At 38.2% G+C, this 24,186-nt stretch overlaps 1 protein-coding gene across 1 annotated transcript in view; it reads left to right on the top strand.

Annotated features, from left to right (window-relative positions):
* Dpyd (dihydropyrimidine dehydrogenase) overlaps nucleotides 1-24,186 on the top strand; it is an 817,241-nt gene that overhangs the window by 531,657 nt on the left and 261,398 nt on the right. Inside the window, exons 15-16 of the mRNA XM_051185598.1 lie at nucleotides 8,075-8,143; nucleotides 17,436-17,519. Of these exons, the coding sequence (XP_051041555.1) occupies nucleotides 8,075-8,143; nucleotides 17,436-17,519 (153 nt within the window). The remainder of the gene's footprint in view (nucleotides 1-8,074; nucleotides 8,144-17,435; nucleotides 17,520-24,186) is intronic.

Below are 24,186 nucleotides of genomic sequence, written 5' to 3'. Positions count from 1 at the left end.
GGAAACTCTCAAGGCCAGAAGGCCCAGGATAGATGTTGTACACGTACTAAGAGTCCATGGATGCCAGCCCAGGGTGCTTTACCCAGCAAAACTCTCAATCACTATAGATGGAGGAAACAAGATATTTAATGACAAAGCCAGATTTTCGCAGTATATATCGACAAATCCAGCCCTACAGAAAGTTCTGGAAGGAAAACTCCAACCCAAAAAATTAACTATGCTCACAAAGACATAGGAAACAGATAATCCCACTTCACCAGAACCCAAGTGTAAAGCAGGGCAAATATATTCAAAATACCACTGCCAACAACAAATCTAAAACAAACAAGCATTAACAACAGTCCTTACTTTCCCTCAACATTAATGGTCTTAACTCGCCTATAAAAAGACACAGGCTAACAGAATGGATACAAAGACAGAATCCATACTTCTGCTGGATACAAGAAACACATCTAAGCTCCAAAGATAGACATTACCTCAGGGTAAAGAGTTGGGAAAAACTCTTCCAATTAAATGGACATAAGAAGCATGCAAGTATGGCTATCCTAATATATAACAAGTTAGACTTCAAACCAAAATTATTCAAAAGATATGAAGAAGGTCATTTCATATTCATCACAGGAGAAATCCATCAGCACAAATTCTCAGTTCTGAACATCTATGCCCCAAATACAAAGGCACCCACATTCATAAAAGAAACACTACTAAAACCCAAGCTCACATAAAATGTCACACACTCATAGTGGGAGACTTCAACACCCCACTCTTACCACTAGACAGGACCACCAGTCAGAAACTTAACAAAGAAACAAAACAACTAACAGAAGTTATGTCTCAACTGGGTTTCACAGACATCTATAGAACAATCCATCCAAACACAAAAGAATATAACTCCACATGGAACCATCTCTAAAATTGACCAAATACTAGACAACATAACAAACCTCACCAAATACAAGAAATATTGAAACAGTCCCCTGTATCTTATCAGACCACCATACTTTAAAGGTGGAATTCAACAACAACACAAATCGCAGATATCCTACAAACTCATGGAAACTGAACAATGCGCAATTGCACCATACCTGGGTCAAAGAAGAAATAAAGAAAGAAATGAAAGACTTCGTAAAATTCAACGAGAATGAGGACACAGCATACTTGAACTTATGGGACACCTTGAAAGCAGTGCTATGAAGGAAGTTCATTGCACTAAGTGCCCATAAGAAGAAAACAGAGGATAGTCATATTAGAGAATTAACAGCACAACTGAAAGCCTTAGAACAAAAAGAGGCAACCTCACCCCAGAGGAGTAGACACTAGAAAATAATCAATTTGAGAGCTGAAATCAATAAAGTAGAAAAAAGAAAAACAATGCAAAAAAATCAATGCAACAAAGAGTTGGTTTTATAAGAAAAATCAACAAGATAGACAAACCTATATCCAAACCAACCAAAAAGCAGAAAGATAACATGAAAATTAATAAAATCAGAAAGGTAAAGAAGGACATAACAAGGGACACTAAGGAAATCCAGACAATTTTCAGGTCAAAATTTTGAAAACCTTTACTCCACAAAATTTGAAAATTCAAAGGAAATGGATGAATTTCTGGATAACTATCACTTACCAAAATTAAATCAAGGACCAACAAACAACTTAAATAGACCTATATAACCCCTAATGAAATAGAAGCAGGTCATTAAAAGCCTTCCAACCAAAGGCCAGGGCCAGATGGATTCAGTGCAGAATTCTACCAGAAATTCAAGAAAGACTTAATATCAACACTTTTCAAACTGTTCCACACAATAGAAAAAAAAGGTTCATTACCAACCCTTTTTATGATGCCACAATCACCTTGGTACCCAAGCCACACAAAGACACAATTAAGAAAGAAAACTACAGACCAATATCCCTCATGGACATTGATGCAAAAATACTCCATAAAATACTGGCAAACCGAATCCAAGACCATATCAGAGAGATCATTCACCATGACCAAGTAGGCTTCATCTCTGGGTTGCAGGGATGGTTCAACATACAAAAATATGTCATGTGACACACCATATAAACAGATGATATGATAGTTTACATAAGCTATCCAAAAAACTCTACCAGGGAACTTCTACAGCTGATAAACACCTTCAGCAAACTAGCAGGATACAAGATAAACTCAAGAAAATTCAGTAGTCCTACTTTATTCAGACTAAAAAGAAGCTGGGAAAGAAATCAGAGAAATATCACACTTTACAATAGCCACAAACAACATAAAGTATCTTGTGGTAACACTTACCATACAAGTGAAAGACCTACATAATAAGAACTTTGTGTTCTTAAAGAAAGAGATTAAAGAAGACACCAGAAAATGTAAAGATCTCCCATGCTTTTGGATAGGTAGGATAAACATAGTAAAAATGGCAATATTTCCAAAAGCAATCTACAGATTCAATGTATTCCCCATTAAAATCACTGCACAATTTTTCACTGACCTTGAAAGGATAATAACCAACTTTATATGGGAAAAAAAAAAAAGACCCAGATAACCAAAAACAACCATTTACAATAAGGGAACTTCATGTAGCATTACAATCCCTGACTTTAAGCTCTACTACAGAGCTATAGTACTGAAAAGAGCCTGGTATTGGCACAAAAATAGACAAGTAGACCAATGGAATCAAATAAAAATTTCTGACATTAACCCACACACCTATGAATACCTGATTTTTGACAACACAGCTGAAAGTACACAATGGGAGGAAGAAAGCTTCTTCAACAGACAGTGCTAGCACAACTGGATGATGATGAGTAGAAGACTGCAGATGGACCCATATCTATTGCCATGCACAAAACTCAAGTTCAAATGGATCAAAGACCTCAACATAAATCCAGCCACACTGAAACTCTTAGAAGAGAAAGTGGGAGGTACCATAAAACAAATTTCCACAGGAGACCGCTTCCTGAACATAACCCCAATAGCACAGACACTGAGTTTGACAATTAATAAATGGGACCTCCTCAAGCTTAGAAGCTTCTGTAAGGCAAAGGACACAATTGACAAGACCAAATGGCAGCCCACAGACTGGGAAAAGATCTTCACAAACCCTACATTTGTCAGAGGACTGATCTGCAAAATATACAAAGAACTCAAGAAACTAGTCAACAAAACACAAATTACCTTATTAAAAAGTAGTGTACAGAACTGAATTGAGAATTCTCAATAGGGCAAATCAAAAAGGCTAAAAGACACTTAAGAAAGTGCCCAATGTCCTTATCCATCAGGGAAATGTGAATCAAAACAAATGTGAGATACCATCTTACTCCTGCCAGAATGGCTAAACTTAGAAACTCAAATGACAACTTATGCTGGAAAGGATGTGGAGAAAGGGGAACACTCCTCCACTGCTGGTGGGAATACAAACTTGTAAAGCTATTTTTGAAATCAGTATGCCGGTTCCTCAGGAAAATGGGAATCAGTCTACCACAGGACCCAGCAAAATTCACCTCTTAGGCACATACCCAAATGATCCTTATCTATGCAACAAAGACATGTGCTCAACTGTGTTCACAGCAGCATTATTTGAAATAGAAAGAACCTGGAAGCAACCTAGATGCCCCTGAAATGGAGAATGGATAAAGAAGATGTGTCATATTTACACAATGGAACACTACTATGCAGGGGGAGGGGGAAGACAATGGAATCTTGAAATTTGCAGGCAAGTGGATGGAACTTGAAGAAACCATCCTGAATGAGGTAACCCAGTCACAAAAAGAGAAACACAGTATGTACTCACTCATATATGAATTTTAGACATAAAGTAAAGAATCACCAGCCTATAATTCACACTGCCAGAGAAACTAGGATACAAGGAGGATTCTAAGAGATTCATATAAGGTCCCTCACATGAGAAAGGGACAAGATCTCCTGAGCATATGGGGAGGGGGACAGTGAGTGGAGCAGGAACTAGGAGAAAGAGAAGGGGAGAAGAAGAAAGCAAGTAGGACTAGGAAGAGTGAGTTGGGAGGAATAGACAAGAGAGAAAGAGACAGAGAGAGAGACACAGAGAGAGAGAAATAGCATAAAAGAGGGAATCAATATAGGTTTGAAGAGAAAAGTGAACCTAGAGAAATATACAGAGACCTACAAGACTGACCCCAACTGACAATTTGAGCAACAATGGAAAGGTTACCATAAATACCCTTCCCTGATAATGAGATCAACGAATAACTTATCCACCATCATAGAGCCCTCATCTAGTAGCTGATGGAAACAGAAGCAAACACCCATAACTATAACTTAAACACTGAGCCGAACTGGAGTCCAGATGCAGAGAGGGTGGACAAGAGCAGGCTGCAGAAACACAAAGAGATAGTTGACCTGAACAAGGAGGAGCCAATGGGTTCCCAGACTGATAGCTGTGAATCCAGCATGGGACTGACTCAGACCCCTGAACATGGGTCTTAGCTAGAAGGCCTGAGCAGTCTAAAGGACCTCAGACAGTGGAGCCAGGATGTATTCCTGGTGCACAAAAGGACTTTGGGGGCACATCCCCCATGGAGGGATGCTCCCTTAACCTAGAGACAGGAGAAAAGTCCTAGTCCCTACTCCAAATGACTTGACAGATTTAGATGACACCCCTCTTGGAGGGCATCACCTGGGGGGGGGGGCGTGGGAGGGTAAGGTGGGAAGGGGGCATGAAATGGCTGAAGAGAGTAAAAAAGGGAGAGAGGGATGGAGGGAAGGAGGGTGGAAGAGGGAACTGGTATTGAAATGTAAAATAAATAAATAAATAAATTTTAAAAACCACTATTTAGAGCTTGCTCCTCTCTGGGCATTAGCCAGAGCCAGATGTGTATTATTAAAAAAAAATTTCTTTATTAATCTCTAAATCTACATGGTTATTTCTTACTCGTATATTAATTATAGAACTGTATTTATTTGTCTTCATCCAACCCTAATAATTCCTTTTGATCCTAGAAACCTGTGGGGCACTTGATGACTTTGGGGAATTCTGACACAATCAATCCAAATTTCAAGCTAATACAGTTTTATAAAAATTTAAATTGGCATTTAGAAAGAAAGAAGCCATGAGAGTTCCCAACTGAGAGCATCTAGTGCATCCTGCACTCAGTGGTAATTGGGGAGTCAGTCCACCTTAGTGATGGAAGCCCCCATCCTTACATTTTTTCCTGCAAATTTCCTGGTTTGGGCTATCCTTGGGTTTTTGATTATTTGAAAAATGACAAAGTTGATTTGTTCCTACTAAAGGAGCTCTCTGGCAGGTGCTGGTGACCCAGGCAGAGGGACAAACATGCCAGGGAGACAGAGCTTAGTGAGAAATTTTATTAGAAAGAGAAAAGAGATCAAGAAACACAGAGAGAAGACAGAAGAGAAGAGGAAGACAGGAAAAGTCCTGTCCGCCCCAGGGGAACATCAGGAAAGAAAGCGGGAAAGAGAACATAAGTGGGAAGATGTCTTTTTTTAAAAGGGGTCCTTTGCTGCAGTCTGAACAGGGTACTGCCTGGTGACAGGGGCAAGCCAGCATAATGCCTGAATCCTTACAGGTATGGCTGACCTTCTAAACAGTTAATATCAAGATTTTTTGTTGTTATTGTGTTTGTTTGTTTGTTTGTTTGTTTGTTCCAAGATAGGGTTTCTCTGTGTAGCTTTGGAGCCTGTCCTAGAACTAGCTCTTGTACGCCAGGCTGGTATTGAACTCACCGAGATCTACCTGCCTCTGCCTCCTGTGTTCTGGGATTAAAGGCGTGTGCTACCTGTAAGGATCCAGGCATTATGCTGACCCTGCCCTCTGGCAGTAGGCAAGGTACACACACAGGCTTTCAGGCAGAAACTTAGCTCAAAGGGCCTTGTGTTGCATGGCTACATCATATGCTATGTGGCTGGGTAAGGACTCTGTACCTATGTGCAAGCTTTCCCTTTGAAGCAAGCACCTCTCACCTGTTTGCCCCTTCTTCCCCCCTTTTCTTCCCCCTTCTTCCTTCTTTCTTCCTCCTTCTTCCCCCTTCTCCCCCCACCCCTTCCCCCTTTCCCTTCCATTTCTGTTCCCAGGTGGCCAATACCTACCCTTCCCTTTGCTCCCTTTCCCCAATAAACTCCATGTGGGTTTTGTTGAGTTTTGTGGTTGTGTTTCACCACTAGCAGCTGCAACAAAACAACACTGCCTGGATAACAAGTTTTATGGGTTTGTTTGTTTTGGTTTTTTGCTTTTGAACAGAATAAAGAACCTGGAAGCCTATTATCTTAAAAGTTTTAGGGAGATAACATCAATCTGCTTAGGCTTTTTGTCCCTGACTGTCTGTTTACCAGGGAGCTGAATGATTTCAACACTCCTTCAGAACTTCAAAACCCAGTACCAATGGTGCTTAGTGTCTACCGAATCAAGTTAACCCAACTTCAAAGGCACTTCCTCCCTAGTGTTCAGAACTCTCACCAATGTGATCTCAACTTTACATCCTTCTATCTATGATGAAAACTTCATTTAGCCTTTGCAATATGTACTTTTGATGTTAGACACACACACACACACACACACACACACACACACACATACACACACACACACACGATTTATGCAATGGGAGCTCAGTGGCTTCTAGCAGATTCTATCATTAGATTCCATGTCTTCATGTATAGCGTAAATTCCTGGAGTCTCAGTCTCATAGCCTGTGAAGGAGGTGGCAATGAAAGGCAATTATTGGCATTTCCAGAGTATATACATGAGACCAGCAAAGGCTAGCAACTGAAATCATAGACTATGAGCAGTACCCTTTGAGCCTGAATCCTGGTCTGTTCCTTGGTAATGGTGTAGCTTTTATAACTCATCATCTTTGTGTCTTATTTGCAAAATGTGTAAAACAATGTTGTAATTAGAAAGTAAGTTCATAAGTAAAATCATTTAAAACAATGTCCATTATGTCATTAAAGGTAATAAGTCTTAGCCACTACCATTCTTGCTTTTCTCTGCATTTTTATCCATATTTTAACAATTAGGAAATCCACTATCTTGCTCAGGGTATCACCCAAAGTTGGTAGAATCAGGATTCCAAACTAGACATCCTGGCTTGGGAGTAGAAACTAGTAACTACTCTACTGATGAATTAACATAAGGCTTAAATCATAAGCCTACCAAAACCCAATGCAATGCAAAGTCATTTAATACAATTTAAAACTACAATTCATAAGAAATACAAGAAAGTGCATTAACCATAATGTGATATGTTATTATATAAAGGGAACGTTATATTTTTCGTTCCCATACTTTGAAATCTTTTTGCTGTGCTGTTAATTATGGTAATATGCATTTCAACAGCACTGTAGAAATGAGACATCTCTTTCATTGGCACACATTTACACAGGAATTTATGTAATTCTCACTGCCACTTTCTGAGACGTCAAAGTCAATGTTATAATCTACATTTGAGATGGGGAAAGCTGAGACTCAATAAAGTTCAGAAAGTTGGGCCTGGGAAATTCCTCAGTCAGTGAAGTGCTTGCCACACAAGCCTGAAGGCCCAAGTTCAATCCCGAGAATTGACATGAATCCTAGGAGTGGTAGCATGCATTTGTAACATCAGAGTTCAGGATGAAGAGTCAAGAGAACACCTGGTGTTCACTCACTGCTCAGCAAATCTACTTAAATTGATGAGCCCCAGGTCCTAATGAAAGATATTACCTTAAAAAGGAAGAGAGAAAAAGTGAGAGGGGAATGGCCACTGAGGAATCCACCTAACCTCCACAATTACCCCCAAAATCATGCATCTACCCACATGTTCATGAATATACACACACGTGAACACTGACACATAGTTACATGCACATGCAAATTTAGACACCTGCCCATTCCCAGTAATTGAGAATGCTGTTACACATATCAAAAGCCCTAAATATTGTCTGGTGCTTTACTGTTACATGCTGTCTTTTTTGGTGATATGTCTTTTTCAATCGATTGAAAACTATTTTTTTATAATGTAGTTTGTCATTATAGATGTATGTGTAAAGATACTAATATGTGTACAAAACAATGAAGCCACTTGAACCTGTGTTCTCTTTTTCCCTGTTAAGATCCTGATCGCTAGCATCATGTGCAGTTACAACAAAAACGATTGGATGGAACTCTCCAAAATGGCTGAGGTAAAGATTACTTTAGTTTATATTTATTTTATTCCACCTCTCTCATTTTTATTAGTTTTAAGTAAAGAGCTGCCACAAAAAATAATACAGTAGAAGTAAAATTGAATTGAAAAATGTAAGTTAAAACATTTTTATTATAATTTGTTTACCATGTGTTTTCATTTAAATGATGGAAATGTAAATTTAAAAGGCATCTATTCTATAAAAGCAGTCCCTCGGATTTCACAAGGTACCTAAAATGCCTTTATTCTCTGAATCCATAGACTCTCCATTTGCATATTAAGCAAACTGCATATTATGATGGATGCCATGATAAAATTTAATTCTACCTTTGAGAGTCTAACTTGATCTTACCTTGCCTTTAGGCAAACTAGTTTGACAGTAAGAGAAGAGATTCTGAATATAAAAGTCTTGAATATTTAAACTATAAAAGGTTCATTTAATACTATTCTGGTTTGAATGCTGGCATGGATAAAGTGTTAGCACAAAACACTGCTGCATGGAACACTCATCAGCTGGCCTGCCACAATATGAATTGAACCTTAAGCGAATGCAAACACTAACCATGTGCGTCAGATTTGTATTCCAAATAGAAAAATACATATTTAAAAAAGCACTCATGGCCATCATTCTGTCAGGCAACCTGGGTGAGACCCTCCTGACTGGGGATCTTGAAAAGCTCTCAGCCATACTGCAGACTGAGCCTAATAAGACTATTGCAGTAATTGATCTGACATTACAAAATATCATAATGCTCTCTATAGTGCCAAGAAATGTTGATTGTACATTTTATTTGGATATTTTTAAAACTGTGAAAGGAAAAATTACTTCTGGGACTTGTGGGGGGGTGAAATTAAACATGATCTGTAATTGGCTCCGTGATCTTCTGTGCTGGGTCCGTTTTATACATGTATTTACCTAATTGACCGTGAAATCTTCCACGGAGCCTGTGCTTGGCATGAGCTTTGCCAATTTTAAGCTGACTATGATGAATGACTTTATCATGCTGCGTGCTTCTCTGATTTTTTTAAGAATAAAATAGTTTTTAAAAATTGTTTCCTTCAGTAATGGACACGTTTTAAGTGTGTTTACTTACAATAGTCAAAATGCTATAATTATGAGCAGATTAGCCAAAGTGAATATTATCATATTCCAAATTTTTCTTCAATTTCACTTTTATTATCATTTCCTAAATACCATATAAAAAAGGCAAGAGAAAAAAGTCTCCTTTATGAATCTGAACAATCTGTCATATCTCCATAGGGAGCATTATACATATCAAGAAGGACAAGCCATACATAGTGTCAATGAAACCAACATGCTTCTTATAAAGTTAGACATGAGCTAACCTGGAGGTTTGGCATGAGGAGAATACCCATCCATAGGCCTTTGCATCCTCATGGAGGTAGCAGGGTAGCAGCAGCCAGCAGGATTCCATCATAATTCACACTATACACACCCAATAACATTTTAAATACAATATTTTACTCATTCTTCGATAATTTCATACATGTACGTAATGTAGTTTTATCATATCTACTACCCTCCAACTCAGGACCCTCCCTGGTCTGTCTTTTATGTCACCTTCCCAACTTGCTTGCAAGTGGCTAGATGTGGCATGTGTGCATTTTCGTGAAGTTTCTCCTTACAGTGGGTTAGGTTTTTAATTGGAATTGAGGAACTCTACTATCACCACCTCTGCTCAAAAAAAAAAAAAACCGCTTATGTGACATAAAAAAAAAAGCTACAGTTGTAGTAAGTCAGTAGTAAAGAAAGAGAGACTCTGGGTTGAACTTTACATGGGGAAGAGAGGTGTTCAAATCCATTATCAGTCTGGGTGGATTAAGAGATATCAGGGGCACTTAGTGAGGCACAGGTCTGCACACGTCTGTGGAGACATTTGCAAACAGAATTAGTTGAGAATTCACCCTGAATGTTGGTAGCAGCCCTAGACTAGATGAAAAAGGGAAAGGAAAAAGCCAACTTATACCAACACCAATACCCACCACACCCCCTATCTCCTGAATCATAGAGAAGTGAATAGACAGCTCATCTTTGCAAAGGTGGATGTATCACCTAATCCACAAGCCTGAATAAGCACTTACTTGTTCCTTGAAGTTGCATCTTTTCAGGCATTTGGTCACAGCATTGAAAGAAAATAACCAATATAGAGACATTGTTTTTCTTTGTATCCTTAGGTCCTAGTTGTTATTTTATTATGTACTGTACTTTTAAGAGCATATGAATAGCTTTAAAATTGAGCCTAGACACAGACATGTTTGTCCAAGCTCTTGGCATAGCTGGGTCACAACAAAAGGTATATTTAAATAATGTAGTAAGTTGAACTAAATGCCCCATCTCCAGGACATTGTGTGCCAAACTGTTGTACTCATTTGCTTGATGATCTTCTTTCCCTTGTAAATGAAAGAAAACTAAACAGACCCTTTTCTACTGCAACTGTAGAGAACTCACATTTGAAATACCTGCTGATACTTTCTTTTCTTCAATCTTTGACATGTTTTTAGACAAAGAAGCAGTTTCCTGAGTGGTTTTACAGCATGGTGAATTTTTTGATAAACTGTTCTATGTATGGGAGAGCATATAACTTTTCTGACAAATTGATTTTTTTCACATTTCATGCAAAACAATGTTTCTTATAAAGCACAAGCATGAACTGTGTGTAAATATCCTGGACAGCCAAACAGAGGTCAACAAGAGTCATTTCCGCTACATGGATGTGCTCCAAGCTTAAGTATGTATCAGATACAGGGCAAACTGAGCCATTACTGAAGGCTACCAGTATTAGATCTTAACTAGATCTTGAATGAATTTTAACAGAACTGGAATCCTTTTTTTTTTTTTTTTAAATGTGCATTAGCCTAGAAAATAGAGATTGAGTTGTATGTAATGAGAATGAAATTCCTGAGCAGTGATACTGTGGACAAGATGAACCAGAGTCAGAGGGAAAGTGAATATAGAAACATGCATTAGAGGGCCTGAAAAAGCTGACCACAGAAATACACATTGCCCCCATGTGGGGGTCAGGGAGAGCTCTGAAGATCATCCTAACACAGAACCAAGAAGAAGGAAAGAGGGAAGGGCTGATGCTTCTTGCCTCCAGTCTCTATTGGTGAAATCTTATAACACTTTTGACTGTATGCTCTACTTCTCTGGGCAGTCAGACATCATGGCCTGCAGTGTGATTCTTCATCCAAACCCAGAACTGGAATGAAGGTCAGAGCTTTGTTGATAAGTCATGGCTAGGACATAGGACATTGCAAACTGTAGCTATCCTCAGGTCTCATAAAAGAGAAAGACTGTAAATACACTGAAAATAATAGGGGTTGGGAGTGTGAGAGTATGTGTCCTGGGAGGTGAACAAAACCATAAAATATGAAAAATATACAGACTAGGTATAAGTAATGTATCCATACTCTCCCAGCCAAGCTTATCTACAATAACCTTATTGACCCAGATTCTCAATAATTTTTACCAGTTCAAAATGTTTTTGTTCATGTGTGCATGTGTGCATGTGGAGGCCATAGGTAGAGACAGAGGACCCTCTCTCTCTCTCACTCTCTCTTCAAAACAAGTTTTCTCTGTGTAACAGCTCTGGCTGTCCTGGAACACACTCTGTAGAGCAGGCTGTCCTAGAACTCAGAGAGTTCCACCTGCCTCTGCCTTCCAAGTGCTGGTATTATAGGAGAGTACCACAACCACCTGGCAAGATCCTTCTCAGGTGTTCTCCATGCTACTTTGTGAGACAGGGTTTCCTACTGAACCTGGAGCGCACTGGTCTATTCAGAGTGTCTGCCCAGTAAACTCAGGGATCTTCCTCAACCTACCTTCCAATGCTGGGATTGTTGATACCCAGCCTTTCACCTGGATTGTGGGGATTCTAACTCAGGTCCTCATGCTTTGGCTGCATGCACTTTACCAACTGAGCCATCGGCCCAGCTGACATTAAATTCAACACCATTAACTTGACCTTTACATCCTGTGGTGATATATTAAAGCTTGGCCAACTAACAGAAAAGCAGAATACTGCTCCACTAGTTCTGAGAACTACCTCAGGCTGAAGGGGCTGATCCAGCTGCCTGTCCTCAGTGTGGCTAGAGAATCCAGAGACTTCAATGTCTTACTCTCCTCAAGGTGGCTGGAGAATGGATGCTGATACTGAGACCTTTCTTCTCTCTTGTATATCTCACTAATGCTGGGATTAAAGGAATGTGATCCCAGGTACTGAGATCATCTTTGTGTGAGCCATATCTCCTTAGGACTAGATCACTCTTGTGTAGATCTGGGTGGCCTTGAACTCACAGAGATCCATCTGCCTCTTAATCCTGAGTCCTAGGATTAAAGGTGTGTATCACCACCTCCTAGCACGGTGCCGTCAGGAGCAACAGTGTCTCATGTCAATGGAGTACTAATATTAAAACATTTAAATGCCATGTTCTGCATGTCTATGAAGTGATTAAAGATTAAGCATCTATATCTAACTAATCTCATAGGTACAGGAAATGTGAGTGAAGATAATCTGTAATACTCGGGAACTTAGCTAAAAAGACTGATTAAAACTTCCCTGAGTAAAGCAGGAAAAAATACTTAAACAATATAACTATTACATATACATACATGTAAATCCCTAAAATAGAGGTAGAGTATAATTGTCAAGACAAGAGGTAGAACTATAAAGGGCAGCAAGATAAATATCCCAAATTGTATCAATATACAAAATGTCTTGAATACAAGAAAAGTATACATACATAGAATATGGTAAAAAAAATAATGTGCATAAAACATTGTAAGTGGAAAGATTTAACACAATATAACAAAATATAAAGTTGATTTTACATAGCTTACCACATAAGAATACACAGCAATGTAAGTTGTCAAATACTATCTCATTCTTACTCAAATTCTCAAGAAAATAGGCTAATCTACCTATATCCCATCTAAACCATACCTTTCCCAACCATTCCCTATTCCTGTCTAAAAGATAAACCCAAGTGTAAGCATCACAGGCCAAACTGCATGAGCATTCAAGGAAGGCACTTCCTTCCTGAGGCAAGTCTGCCTCTATGCCCAGAGACTACTGATGAAGAGACACCTGACCAGAGACACCAATGAGAAAAGGGCAACCAGCAGAGTCATCAGCCTGAGCCAATGGTACCTTTGGAGGGGTATAAAGGCAGGACTAATTCCTTAATAAAGGAGTGTGCAGCATGCTCTACTACTCAGACTCCCATTTCCTGAGTCATTGGTGCTGTATCTTCTCACCCCTTGCCCCAAGAGGTGTCTGATCAGGGTAACCCCCAACAACACATCCTCTCCTCTTTGACCAGTAGTAAGTTTCTGAGTTAGCCAGTGTCCACTACACAAAGAAAATTCTCTGATGAAATCATAGAGCTACACTATGGATAAAGAAATCCAAATTTAGAGGGAAATTTTATATTATGTCTATTTAGCTGACTAGTAGTAGTAGGCTTATGAATGAGGTTTAGGAACTCTCCAGCCATGGCTTTGGGGCTAGGTTTGCAGTACCAGGCATGTGTTTTCTCTTGCAGATCAAGTGTTAAATCTTAGCAGAAAATAGTTCCAATACATTTCTAATCTGGAGTTTAGCTATCCCTACAGCAATGAATATTTTCTCTTGTGCCCCCTCATTTTTTTTTCCTTTCCTAATCCTTTTTAGGTGAGATAGCTATTCTGGAGAATTAAAGTTCCTGTGACTAACATGTGTCAGAATGTTAGCCTAGTTTCAGTTTATTTAACATTTCATGCTAATCCAACAATTAAGGCTTTTTTGAATGGTTCAGCTACTTGAAAATGGAAGTAGACACCCTTGAAGATGGTGCAAACCCTGGCACAGGAATAGTCAGAGGTAAAATGAATGTCCCCTGGGTGTTACCCAGAGCAGCCTTGTTGCAAGTTATAAGGCATAAATGCTCATTTTAAGGTGCCTCTCAGGTGTATTTTGGTGATAGGTACAAGTGTATGTTATTTGGGAAATTTAAATAATTATCACCAAATTAGACTATATTCCATAGGTATCTAAGAATTTTGATTTGAACATGAGTTCAGAAGCCATAAGGATGCTGGAAGATTATGTTTTCTTAACCCAGTGCAGCCTTTCCAGCTGGGGAGCACATGGCTTCTTTCTCTTTGTGTCTCCAAGTGTGCCTACTAGATAACTTCACATCCATGACCGACAAACTGTGTTTGTACACACGGAGAAATGAATGGAAACAGAATCAATGGACAGGAAAACATCCCAGACTGTGAAGAGAAGTTCAAGCTCTGACTCTGTCACTACAAGCTCTTTGATGCACAAGAAATGCTTTCAATGGCTTCCTCATTGGTGACATTCACTATCACCAGGAGGTGTTCTAAATGGCTTTTGATGGATGCATGCTTAGTTTCCATAGTACTGTATTTATAAGGGAATACATGCACATTTCTAATGTGCTTTGATCTTGTTTCCCCCTTATATTCCCTCTCCTTGCTTACCTCCCTGCTCCTGTTAGTTGCTTCGCTCCCATGTAAAACTTTGCTCCTATTTTTAGGTCATATATATATACACATGATTTTACATAGTAATATAAAGTCTTGGAAATAAAAATATGAAAGAAAAGATGTGGTATTTATACTTTACATAAGGAACTAACGATTTCTAACAAGTTGTTAACCATTCACCCATTGATATAAATCTCTGGGTAAGTAATGGGCTCTACATTCAAAATCTTTGAGAGGGGTCATTTGACTCTTTTCTGTTTGGCATATCAACTTTAAAATGGGCATTATGATATATCTTAGTTTTTGGAGTTGTTTTAAAGCCTAAGTAAGGTTTAAAAAAAAAGCTTATTAGAATATTCTTGCAAATGAAATGTACTCAATTAGCCTTAGCTATCATGACAGTTACCACACTGGTTACTTGTCAGTTTACAATGACATACACATAATATAAATATGTACACACAAGTGCCTCCCAAATGTCTCATAATCTAAAGTGTCATTGATTTGCTATCAATTTCTAACTAAATAAGTCTAAAGGAAATACCTTAAGTAACTAGAGAAAGTACAAATGCATTGCCATATACAATTCCAATGCCCAATCTAAATTAAAAGGATCATTTCCCATATGGCTTCAGTTTGGAATAGGACACATTACTTGCAGTTTATATTTACCCAGTTGCAGACTAAGAAGGCTCACTGACTCACCAAAAACCTCCTCAATCCTTTATAGGCAAACTTAGAGTCCAGTAGGCTGGGTGTTGTCTAAACTCAGAAAAACCAAGCAGGAAGAAAACAGCATGATTTACAGTAATTGTTATGTAATATGAAGCATTTCCAAACTGGATTTTGGTAGCAAAGCAGCATAATGTTTCCATGTATGAAAACATGGGAAGTGATCAAAGGGACCTTCACAAATGTACAGAAGAAAAAGCAGTTGCACTGTTGAATGAAGATGGGCAAGAAAATCAGCTAAAACATAACTAGAATTGAGTTTGTTAAGATCATACTTAAAATATGTAAAACAGAAAAAAACAATTAGGAAGGGAAGAGAAACACTGTTGGAAACAGCTTTTACCTCCAAGAATAGTCTGGTATGTTTAGTAAATAGTAGATTAAAAAAATAAATAAATAAAGGCCTTCCTGTGAGGTAATGTATATGTGATATTATTTTTGAAATCTATTGAAGCCTCTAACTAATTACAAAGTTACTGTTAGATTCTAGAAGTAAAATAATGCAAAATGTGGGAAATGTAATATATGTATCCTATATCCCTTGAGTCACTATATTAAATTTTAAAAGGTTGTGTGTGTGTCTGTTACACAAGTGAGTGTAGTCGCCAGTTTTGCATGCAGAGGCCATGTGTCATCTTTTATTCCTTTAAGGCAGGATCTCTCATTGAAAGTTCCTCCTAGGATCTCTGTTCCTCTCCCAACATTAGGGTGACAGCACACAAAGCTTTAGCAGAATTTTAGATTTCATGCTGAATTCAAATCCAGGGTCTCAGGTTTGCACAGCAAATGTGCTCACCCACTGTCTTAGTTGGAGCTTCCCCATGATCACAGCAAATCTTATAAAGGAAAACATTTAATGGGGTGGCTTACACTTACAAAGTTTCAGTCCATTATCATCATGGGGGGGGTATGACAGCACACAGGCAGACATGGTAATAAAACTGAGAGTCTTATATTTTGATAGGCAGGCAACAAGAAGTGGTCTGAGATATATTTAGCATATATGAGACCTCAAAGCCCACCTCCACAATGACACACTTATTGACGACAAGAGCACACCTACTCCAACAGGCCACACCTCCTTATAGTGCCACTCTCTTTGGGGGCCATTAACTTTCAAACAACCACAGCCACTGAGCCATCTCCCCAGCCCCTAAAAAGTGTTTAAATATTTCCCAGTAGACATTCCAAGAATTTTTAGATACATTTTCAAAGTATCCATTTATGTATTAAAGGATGAATGGTTGAAATTAGAACTCATAATTATTGAAGTCTGATAAGATAACCAGTAGCTTGTGGAATAAGCTACTTTTAAATGTGAAATCAGCCTTTATTTTAAATTTAAAAAAAATTCTACTCATTCATTCTAGGTTTCTAACTACATTTATATACATGTCCATTTACATCATCGATTATCCAGAGTTATTAAGGGTTGTTTCTATAGAAATAGAGGTTGCATATGAAAGATAAAATATGGTCCTTAACAGATACAGTTCAAATTTTTATTATCTCATTTAACACCCACACCTGTCATTTAACATCATGTGTTTCATGTCACCCTCCATAGAATAGGTATTGCAATAACACAAAGATTCTGAGAGTCATGAGCTATGGGATGAGTCAGGGAGGCAATGTACTCATGCCCAAGCCTGAATTTGATCTCTAGAACTCCACATAGTGGAAAGAGAGAATGAACACCTATATGTTGTCCTCTGACATCTACGTATGTACTCTGCCCAGCCATATACAAATAAACACACATGCACATGCATGTAAAATAAATTTAAGATTAAGATTATGTGAATTATATAGAGTAATTATAATGCATATAGAGAAACAAGTTATAACTCTCAAGCTCTGGGTCAATGTTATATTGTTGTTATCTGCACTTTAACTAGAGAGGCAGAGTTGCTTGAGGAGGGAGCTGTGGTGGAATCAGAGTGTTCAAGCTTAGGGGATGTGATCTTTGTGGTCAATGGGGGAAGCATCTTGATATCTGGATAAAGTTTTGCCTCTTCTCTTGTTTTCTTTGAATACCTTACAGGCTTCTGGAGCAGATGCCCTGGAGTTAAATTTATCGTGTCCACATGGCATGGGGGAAAGAGGAATGGGCCTGGCTTGTGGGCAGGTAAGCAACCCAGGAGCTGCTGCTTTGACAGTATGACATAATAGTCCCCTGTATGGATCCTTACTGTACCTTATGCAAGGAGACTTATGGATCTGATGACTGGCTGGAGACTTGCAGGCCTACATTGTTTAAATATTTAGTGCTTAAAAAGTGGAAAATGAGGGAAAACAGAATTACAACAATGGTTGGGTTTTATTAAGGAAATCATACTATATACTTGACAGGAAGGAATATCATAACAAATAGTTTTTAAAAGCGCTGAAGCAGAGTTAGCTAGTATCCAAGGCAATGTTCTTTATTCATTTCCAAGGCCGATCCAGTTTCCCTGGGGCAATACACTGTACACAATGCATTGTTCGTAGTGATTTTGTAGTAAATGGGGCACAGCGCAAATTGCGTTTTACAGTCTTTAGCATACCATCATTATTCTCTAACTGTGTTTGGGGAGTTACAAAAAGATTCTGATGCTATTTTTATTTAGGGATACAATAAATGGAACCTTTATGTTAAAGTAAATTTAAAAAAAAACCCTAATGAATAAATGCAAAATAATGTGTTAATGTGTGGGAAATACGGCATCTTTATGGAACAAGATGTAGTGTGGAATGTTAAGGAAAGATGAAAAAGCTAAATGCTTAAAAAGTAAGCGATTTGAATCTCATTTCGCCTTTAAGCCCAGAGGAAACTGTGAATTAGATATACAAAACTTTGGCGTTGCTGGCAGTTTGCTAAACTTCTATGTTTACTTCTATGTCCACTTGTGACTCAGGACTCTATGCTTAGTCTGTATCCAACTGTCCCATACTCCTGTTTTTCTCAACTCACTGAATTGACATGAGTTAAACACAGAGCCCTTTATGTGGGGAGAGGGAAATTTTTACATGTTGAAATGAACAAGCGTTTCTATTTTCATGTTCAAATGCAGAGAAGGGTTCTTTAAGTACTTTGTAAATATTTAATCTGCCTTGGGAACGGATTTGCAACTCAGGAAGAAATCATTCTTGTGAACAGCAGGAGAGGAAGGGCTGGCCAGGCATCTTTCACGTGTATCCAGGCGCTGCTCACCACAGGTTACCCAGAAGGCCATTAAGCCCTGTAAACACATCCACTATTTCTGCTACCAAGTCAGGGGAAACAGCATTATTTCTGAGTCATCTGATGAGCTAACAGTGTGTCAGGGAGTGTGACAGGATTAAAGGGTAGAAGACTGCTGTGGAGATAGTTAAATCCATAAACCACTTGCCAATCAAACATGAGGACCTGGGTGGACCCCATAAAAAGCAGGCAGTAATGTTGGTACATGTAATAGTCCGTGCTGGGGAAGGAGAGATGGGAGATTCCTGAATTGTTCTGCCCACTCGGCCTAGCAGTTTAGTGAGCTCTAGTTTCAGTGAGAGACAGGCTCTGAAAAATGTAGAGAAGTCATTGACTCTGATTGCCACATGCGTGAAAAACCCATCCATGGACACAGACAACGCAGTAGGATGCCAGGAAGGCACCAGTACAGTCTTGAGATGGTTATCAGAGGGCATACTTTCTCTTCTCCATTAAATTTATCCTTTTAGTGTATTTCACAGTCTAGATCTCAAAACCTGTATCTTTGTTTTAAGGTAAATTACTTGTATAACACAACCTTTAGAAAATAATAGCATACTTAAGGAAGAATGCTTTCAAGTGTTTATGTTTTGCTACAAATATAACAATTATTGAAAATGTTGCAAAGTCCCAGATGAGTTTCCTCCTTCAAAACCGGCTTTGTTCTTTACACACATTTGAACTTACCCAGCTGTGAGTTGGTGTGGGTGGATCCTCTCCAGAGAGTTACCTAGACAAATAAAATTTACACAGCCTAGAGCCAAATAGGAATACCAAAATGACAAAAATGTTGCCAGCAGAGATATCAATAAGATTTGAAAAGACTTGGGATTCTTGGCTGAAGGAAAGGGGATGTTTCCATTTATCTTCTAAATGTTGCTAAAACCAACCGAAACCCTGCTTAACAGCAGAGCTTATCAATATCCTATTGAATTTTATGTTATAAACAAAATCATCAAAAAATAAAGGCAATTCAATGAACTTCGCTTAGGCTTTGTAGGTATGAATGTTCGGCTTTCTGAAAGAGAAGGAAGAATAACAGTGTATTTTTGTAAAAGTGTTTTCTATGACTGGTCTTCAAGAGGGGCACAAATCACCTGGCCTTATTTGAATTTACCACTAGCATTTTTCCTCCTTCTCTCCCTCTGGCTCCCATCTTTTTTTTTTTTTTTTTTTTTGCTCTTTCTCTCAGTTCCACAGTCTTCAACACTTGCAAATTGGTAGATTAGGAAATGCATACTCAGTGTGTGGTTAGAGAAGAATCAAGAGCTGTTACAAAGGGATTCATCTTATGCACAGGATAGCTACACTGTCAAAGCATGCTAAATGTTGCTGTGTGAAGGGGAGGCCAATGCTGGTTCTAGCATAGGAGTTTGTCTATAGACAAATCGAGTACATAGTACAGATTCTTTTCAAAATACTTGTTATTAACGTACATCAGCTTTCTCACAAATACCTAATGAGTACAAATTTTTTCTAAGGACGTACTATTATATAATTATCATAAGTTAAATATACAATAAATATAAACATATACATATAAAATTCTAAATACTCACATGTGTGACAAAAATAGTACGTTCATGAGGAGAAACCTATAATCTCTGTAAAATAAAGATATCATACTTAAGAAATGTGCAGATATAAAAAAATCTTAAGCTGATCTTGATACTCATGTTTTTTTCCTGCCACGTGAAACTTCTTATGAGACCTTCTCTTCTTCAGCTATGCTCAGGAGTTAAAATTATTCTCCCTCTATATACTTTCCATCAGCCATCTACAAAATCTCCATAAAACTACTCAACCCCCTTAAGTATAGGTTTCTATCTATGAATTTGTAAGATTTGAGTAACATGATCTCTGGAATTCCATATTATTTTAAAAATTCTGTGAGTGTGGACATTTTTTAGTAGGAGGCTAATCAGTGATTCTGAAAATTCCCTAAAGAAACAAATAAATTATCATTAGGCTGTTTTGAAAAAAAACATTTCATATTTCCTTATTCTACATAAATTCATTATTTCACTTTTAGTCTCTTTCACCTGTGGTGTACAGATTTCAAAATCACTGTAGATATATGAGATTGGGGACAGTACCAAAACATACATGTATTATATTTAGTCTATAGATATGCACTTGTGATGAATATTAATGTATAAACTGACTCAGCACAGAAGACAAACTCAGCACAGAAGACAAACAACCAATAATCACGAAGAATGACTATACCAGTGTTGTGTTATGATTACTAGTTAAACTTTCTCATTTCAGATTCATGGTTGGTTGTATGTAACTGAAACCACACACAGGAGAAACCATTGGGTAGTTGGGAAATATTGGTCTGAAGTGAATCCTCATTGTTTAAATACCATCTTACTTGTATATATTATGTGATTTGATAAATGAAAGCTAGTGATGGAACACTTAGGGCTGGGATGGTTGCTTAACATATTTTATGCCCTGGTTTCAATCCCTAGCATAATCAACATAATAAATATACAATTAAAAGGTTAGTTGTATGTTGTGATCCAGGCTTCTCAGGAGACTGACATCATAATATTATGAATCCAAGGCCACCCTGAGAACACAGTCACATCCTTTGCCCAAAATGAACAATAAATGTCAAATGAATGTCACCAAAGTTAAATTTGTTTGTTTACTATGGCCACAATTGGTTAGCTATCTAGTAGTTAAGATGGAAAAATAAAGGCCTGGATCATTTACATAAATGCCTTGTGTTCTAATCTTGCTGTTTCTTCAAAGTTGAGAAGATGGTCATATTCTGGCTGTGTGCACATCGAAGAGCAAAATTGCATTACACTTGTGATAAAAGTCTCTGATTTGGCTGGCCACCTCCAAAGTAGAGCTCCATATGGTCTGGATCTCAACTCAGGTCAATGGGTACCGAAGCCCATGCTTTTATTAGCAAGCTGACCAGAATGTAGGAAAACACCCAGAGTGTTCTCCAAAGAGAAAACATTCAGTGTCCTCATTAAACTTAGTAGCTGAGAGTTAACCATAAGACAAATCAGCTAATGTCTGAGTTACCCTTTATCTCCAATTCCTGAATTGATTAAAATACAAGGAAGCAGGAGCCTACTTTTCAAGTTCTGTTTCCTGGGCATGAGGGGACCTCTCTGTGCCTTAGCTTTCAGATTTAAAAATGTCTATAAGTTATTTCTGTAAATCTATTTCCTATAAGTTTTATACTTTAAAAATCTAATTGAAATATAAACTTTTTATATAAACCATATGAACTGTTTCATATAAAATAATTCAAATTGCACCTTTGGAAGGTTTTCCCCTTTCTTTAAGCATGATGTGTTTAAGAATAAAAACAAAAACAAACTTTCTTTATAATTCTTTTTATTTATTTATTTATTTATTTTTATTTTACATGACGAACCCACATCCCACTCCCTCCCTCCCTCTTACCCTCTCTGCTCCCTCACATGCACCCTGACTACCCTCCCCTCCCATCCCCCCACCCCAATTCCACATGTAGGGCAATGCCATCCAGGTGGGGTCATGTAGATCTGTCAAGTCATTTGAAGTAGGAACTAGGATTTTTCTCCTGTCTCTAGGTTAAGGCAGTATCCCTCCATGGGGGATGTGTCCACAAAGTCGTTTTGTTCACCAGGAATACATTCTGGTTCCACTGTCTGAGGTCCCTTAGACTGCTCAGGCCTTCTGGCTGAGACCCATATTCAGGGAGGCCTGAGTCAGTCCCATGCTGGATTCCCAGCTGTCAGTCTGGTGGCCCGTTAGCTCCTCCTTGTTCAGGTAAGCTGTCTCTATATGTTTCTGCAACCTGTTCTTGTCCTCTCCCTCTGCATCTGGGTTCTAGTTTGACTCAGTGTTTAGTTATGGGTGTTTGCTTCTGTTTCCAACAGGTACCAGATGAGGGCTCCATGATGGTGGATAAGTTAGTTGTTGATCTCACTATCCAGGAAGGACATTTATGGTAGCCTTACCATGGTTGCTCAAATTGTTAGTTGGTGGCAGTCTTATAGGTATCTAGACCTTTCTTTAGGTTCAGGTTTCTCTTCAAACCAGTAATGAATTCTTTTAAAATTATGTTAGAATTTTCACTTTTATTATGCCGAATCATCTTTGCAAAGTCAGAAGGGTGCTGAGAAGGCCTCTGAAATAATATTAGTGTTCTTGTTAGTACTTTTAAGATTATTATTATTAACAGACATATGTGGACAAATAATCCTTCCTACTTCTTGCTTCTTTTGGAAAATTATGGAGGTAAGTACTTTTGAAGAACAGGCAATGTTAGGAGTGTGTGTGTTTGTGTGTGTGTGTGTGTGTGTGTGTGTGTGTGTGTGTATGGACATGTATGTGTATATGTGTGTATGTGTTTGTGTGTGTGTATGAACATGTATGTGGTAGCTATAGTTCCACTTTAGGTGTTGTTTCTCTGGTGCCAACAATCATTTATTTTCATTTATTTGTTTGTTTGTTCATTCATTTATTTACTTATTGAACAAAGAGCTGCTATTGACATGAATATCTCTACATAGTATCAGGTAGTTGTTCAGTGAGCTTCAAGAATCCACCTGTCCCCACAGCACTGGGATACTGGGATTGCAAGGGGTACTATCATGACTATCTTTAAAAGAAAACAAAAACAAAAAACAAAAAACATGAGTTTTAGAGAGCATCAAATCAGCCTTTATATATAATTTCTAACTCAGCCTCTTTATATTAGAGATCAGATTTTTTTCCAGGACATTTGCTGACTCTTTAGATTTCTGACATCATAGGCACTACTTGGGTTGCTTACTTCACAGACATGCCATCAAGTACTGAGAGGAAAATAGTTCACAAAGGGCCACAGCATCGTGGTGGAAAATGGGATAAAATGTCTTGCCTTCCTAGCTTATACTCCATGTAAAGAGAAGCAAGAGATGGCCTGTACCATAGAACTTCTTAATGATGAATACACCAACACATGGAAATTATATTTTCTTCAAGGGAAAACAAAAACTAATTTGCTCATATAGGTTGATGCCTTTTCCCCTTGAGTTGTGATGTGATGTTCTATGGCGAAGCTCAGTCAAGTGGAGCTTAAGGGAGCTTTCAACCCCTAATATACAGGATTGAACTGGGTATAGTGAGACATTTAATCTGTTTTCACTCAAAGTAACAAACTGCCAAGGTCCACAGCCTTGGCTTCCTTGCTGCTGGCTTCCTCTCAAGTACCTTGTCCAGTACTTTACATTTTTATTTCAGAGCATGCAATCCCACACGTGAACAGAAAACATGAGCAAAATGCCCAGACTACTACCAACCCTCTCCTTTTGTCTACTGTTAGTCTTTCTGCCTAGAAGTCATATCCTTTTGACTGAAATTATCCAAACGGGAATCATCTTTTATATTTGTGCCAAATGATATTCAAATTAATGATTTGATATGACTTATCAATCAACCAAATGTTCCCTGGAAATGGAAGACAATTATGGGTGGAAGACAGTAGATGTGGGGCCCAGAATTCTGTTCTCCCTTGAATCTGTCATGACTTAGAGTTTGGAGCCCTGCCAATAAACTTGTATTTCCTTCTGTA

Source organism: Phodopus roborovskii, unplaced genomic scaffold, assembly GCF_943737965.1.
Source record: "Phodopus roborovskii unplaced genomic scaffold, PHOROB, whole genome shotgun sequence".
In the NCBI taxonomy this organism is placed as follows: Eukaryota; Metazoa; Chordata; class Mammalia; order Rodentia; family Cricetidae; genus Phodopus; species Phodopus roborovskii.
The sequence above is the reverse complement of the archived record's forward strand: the minus strand, read 5'-3'. Positions and strand labels throughout refer to the sequence as shown.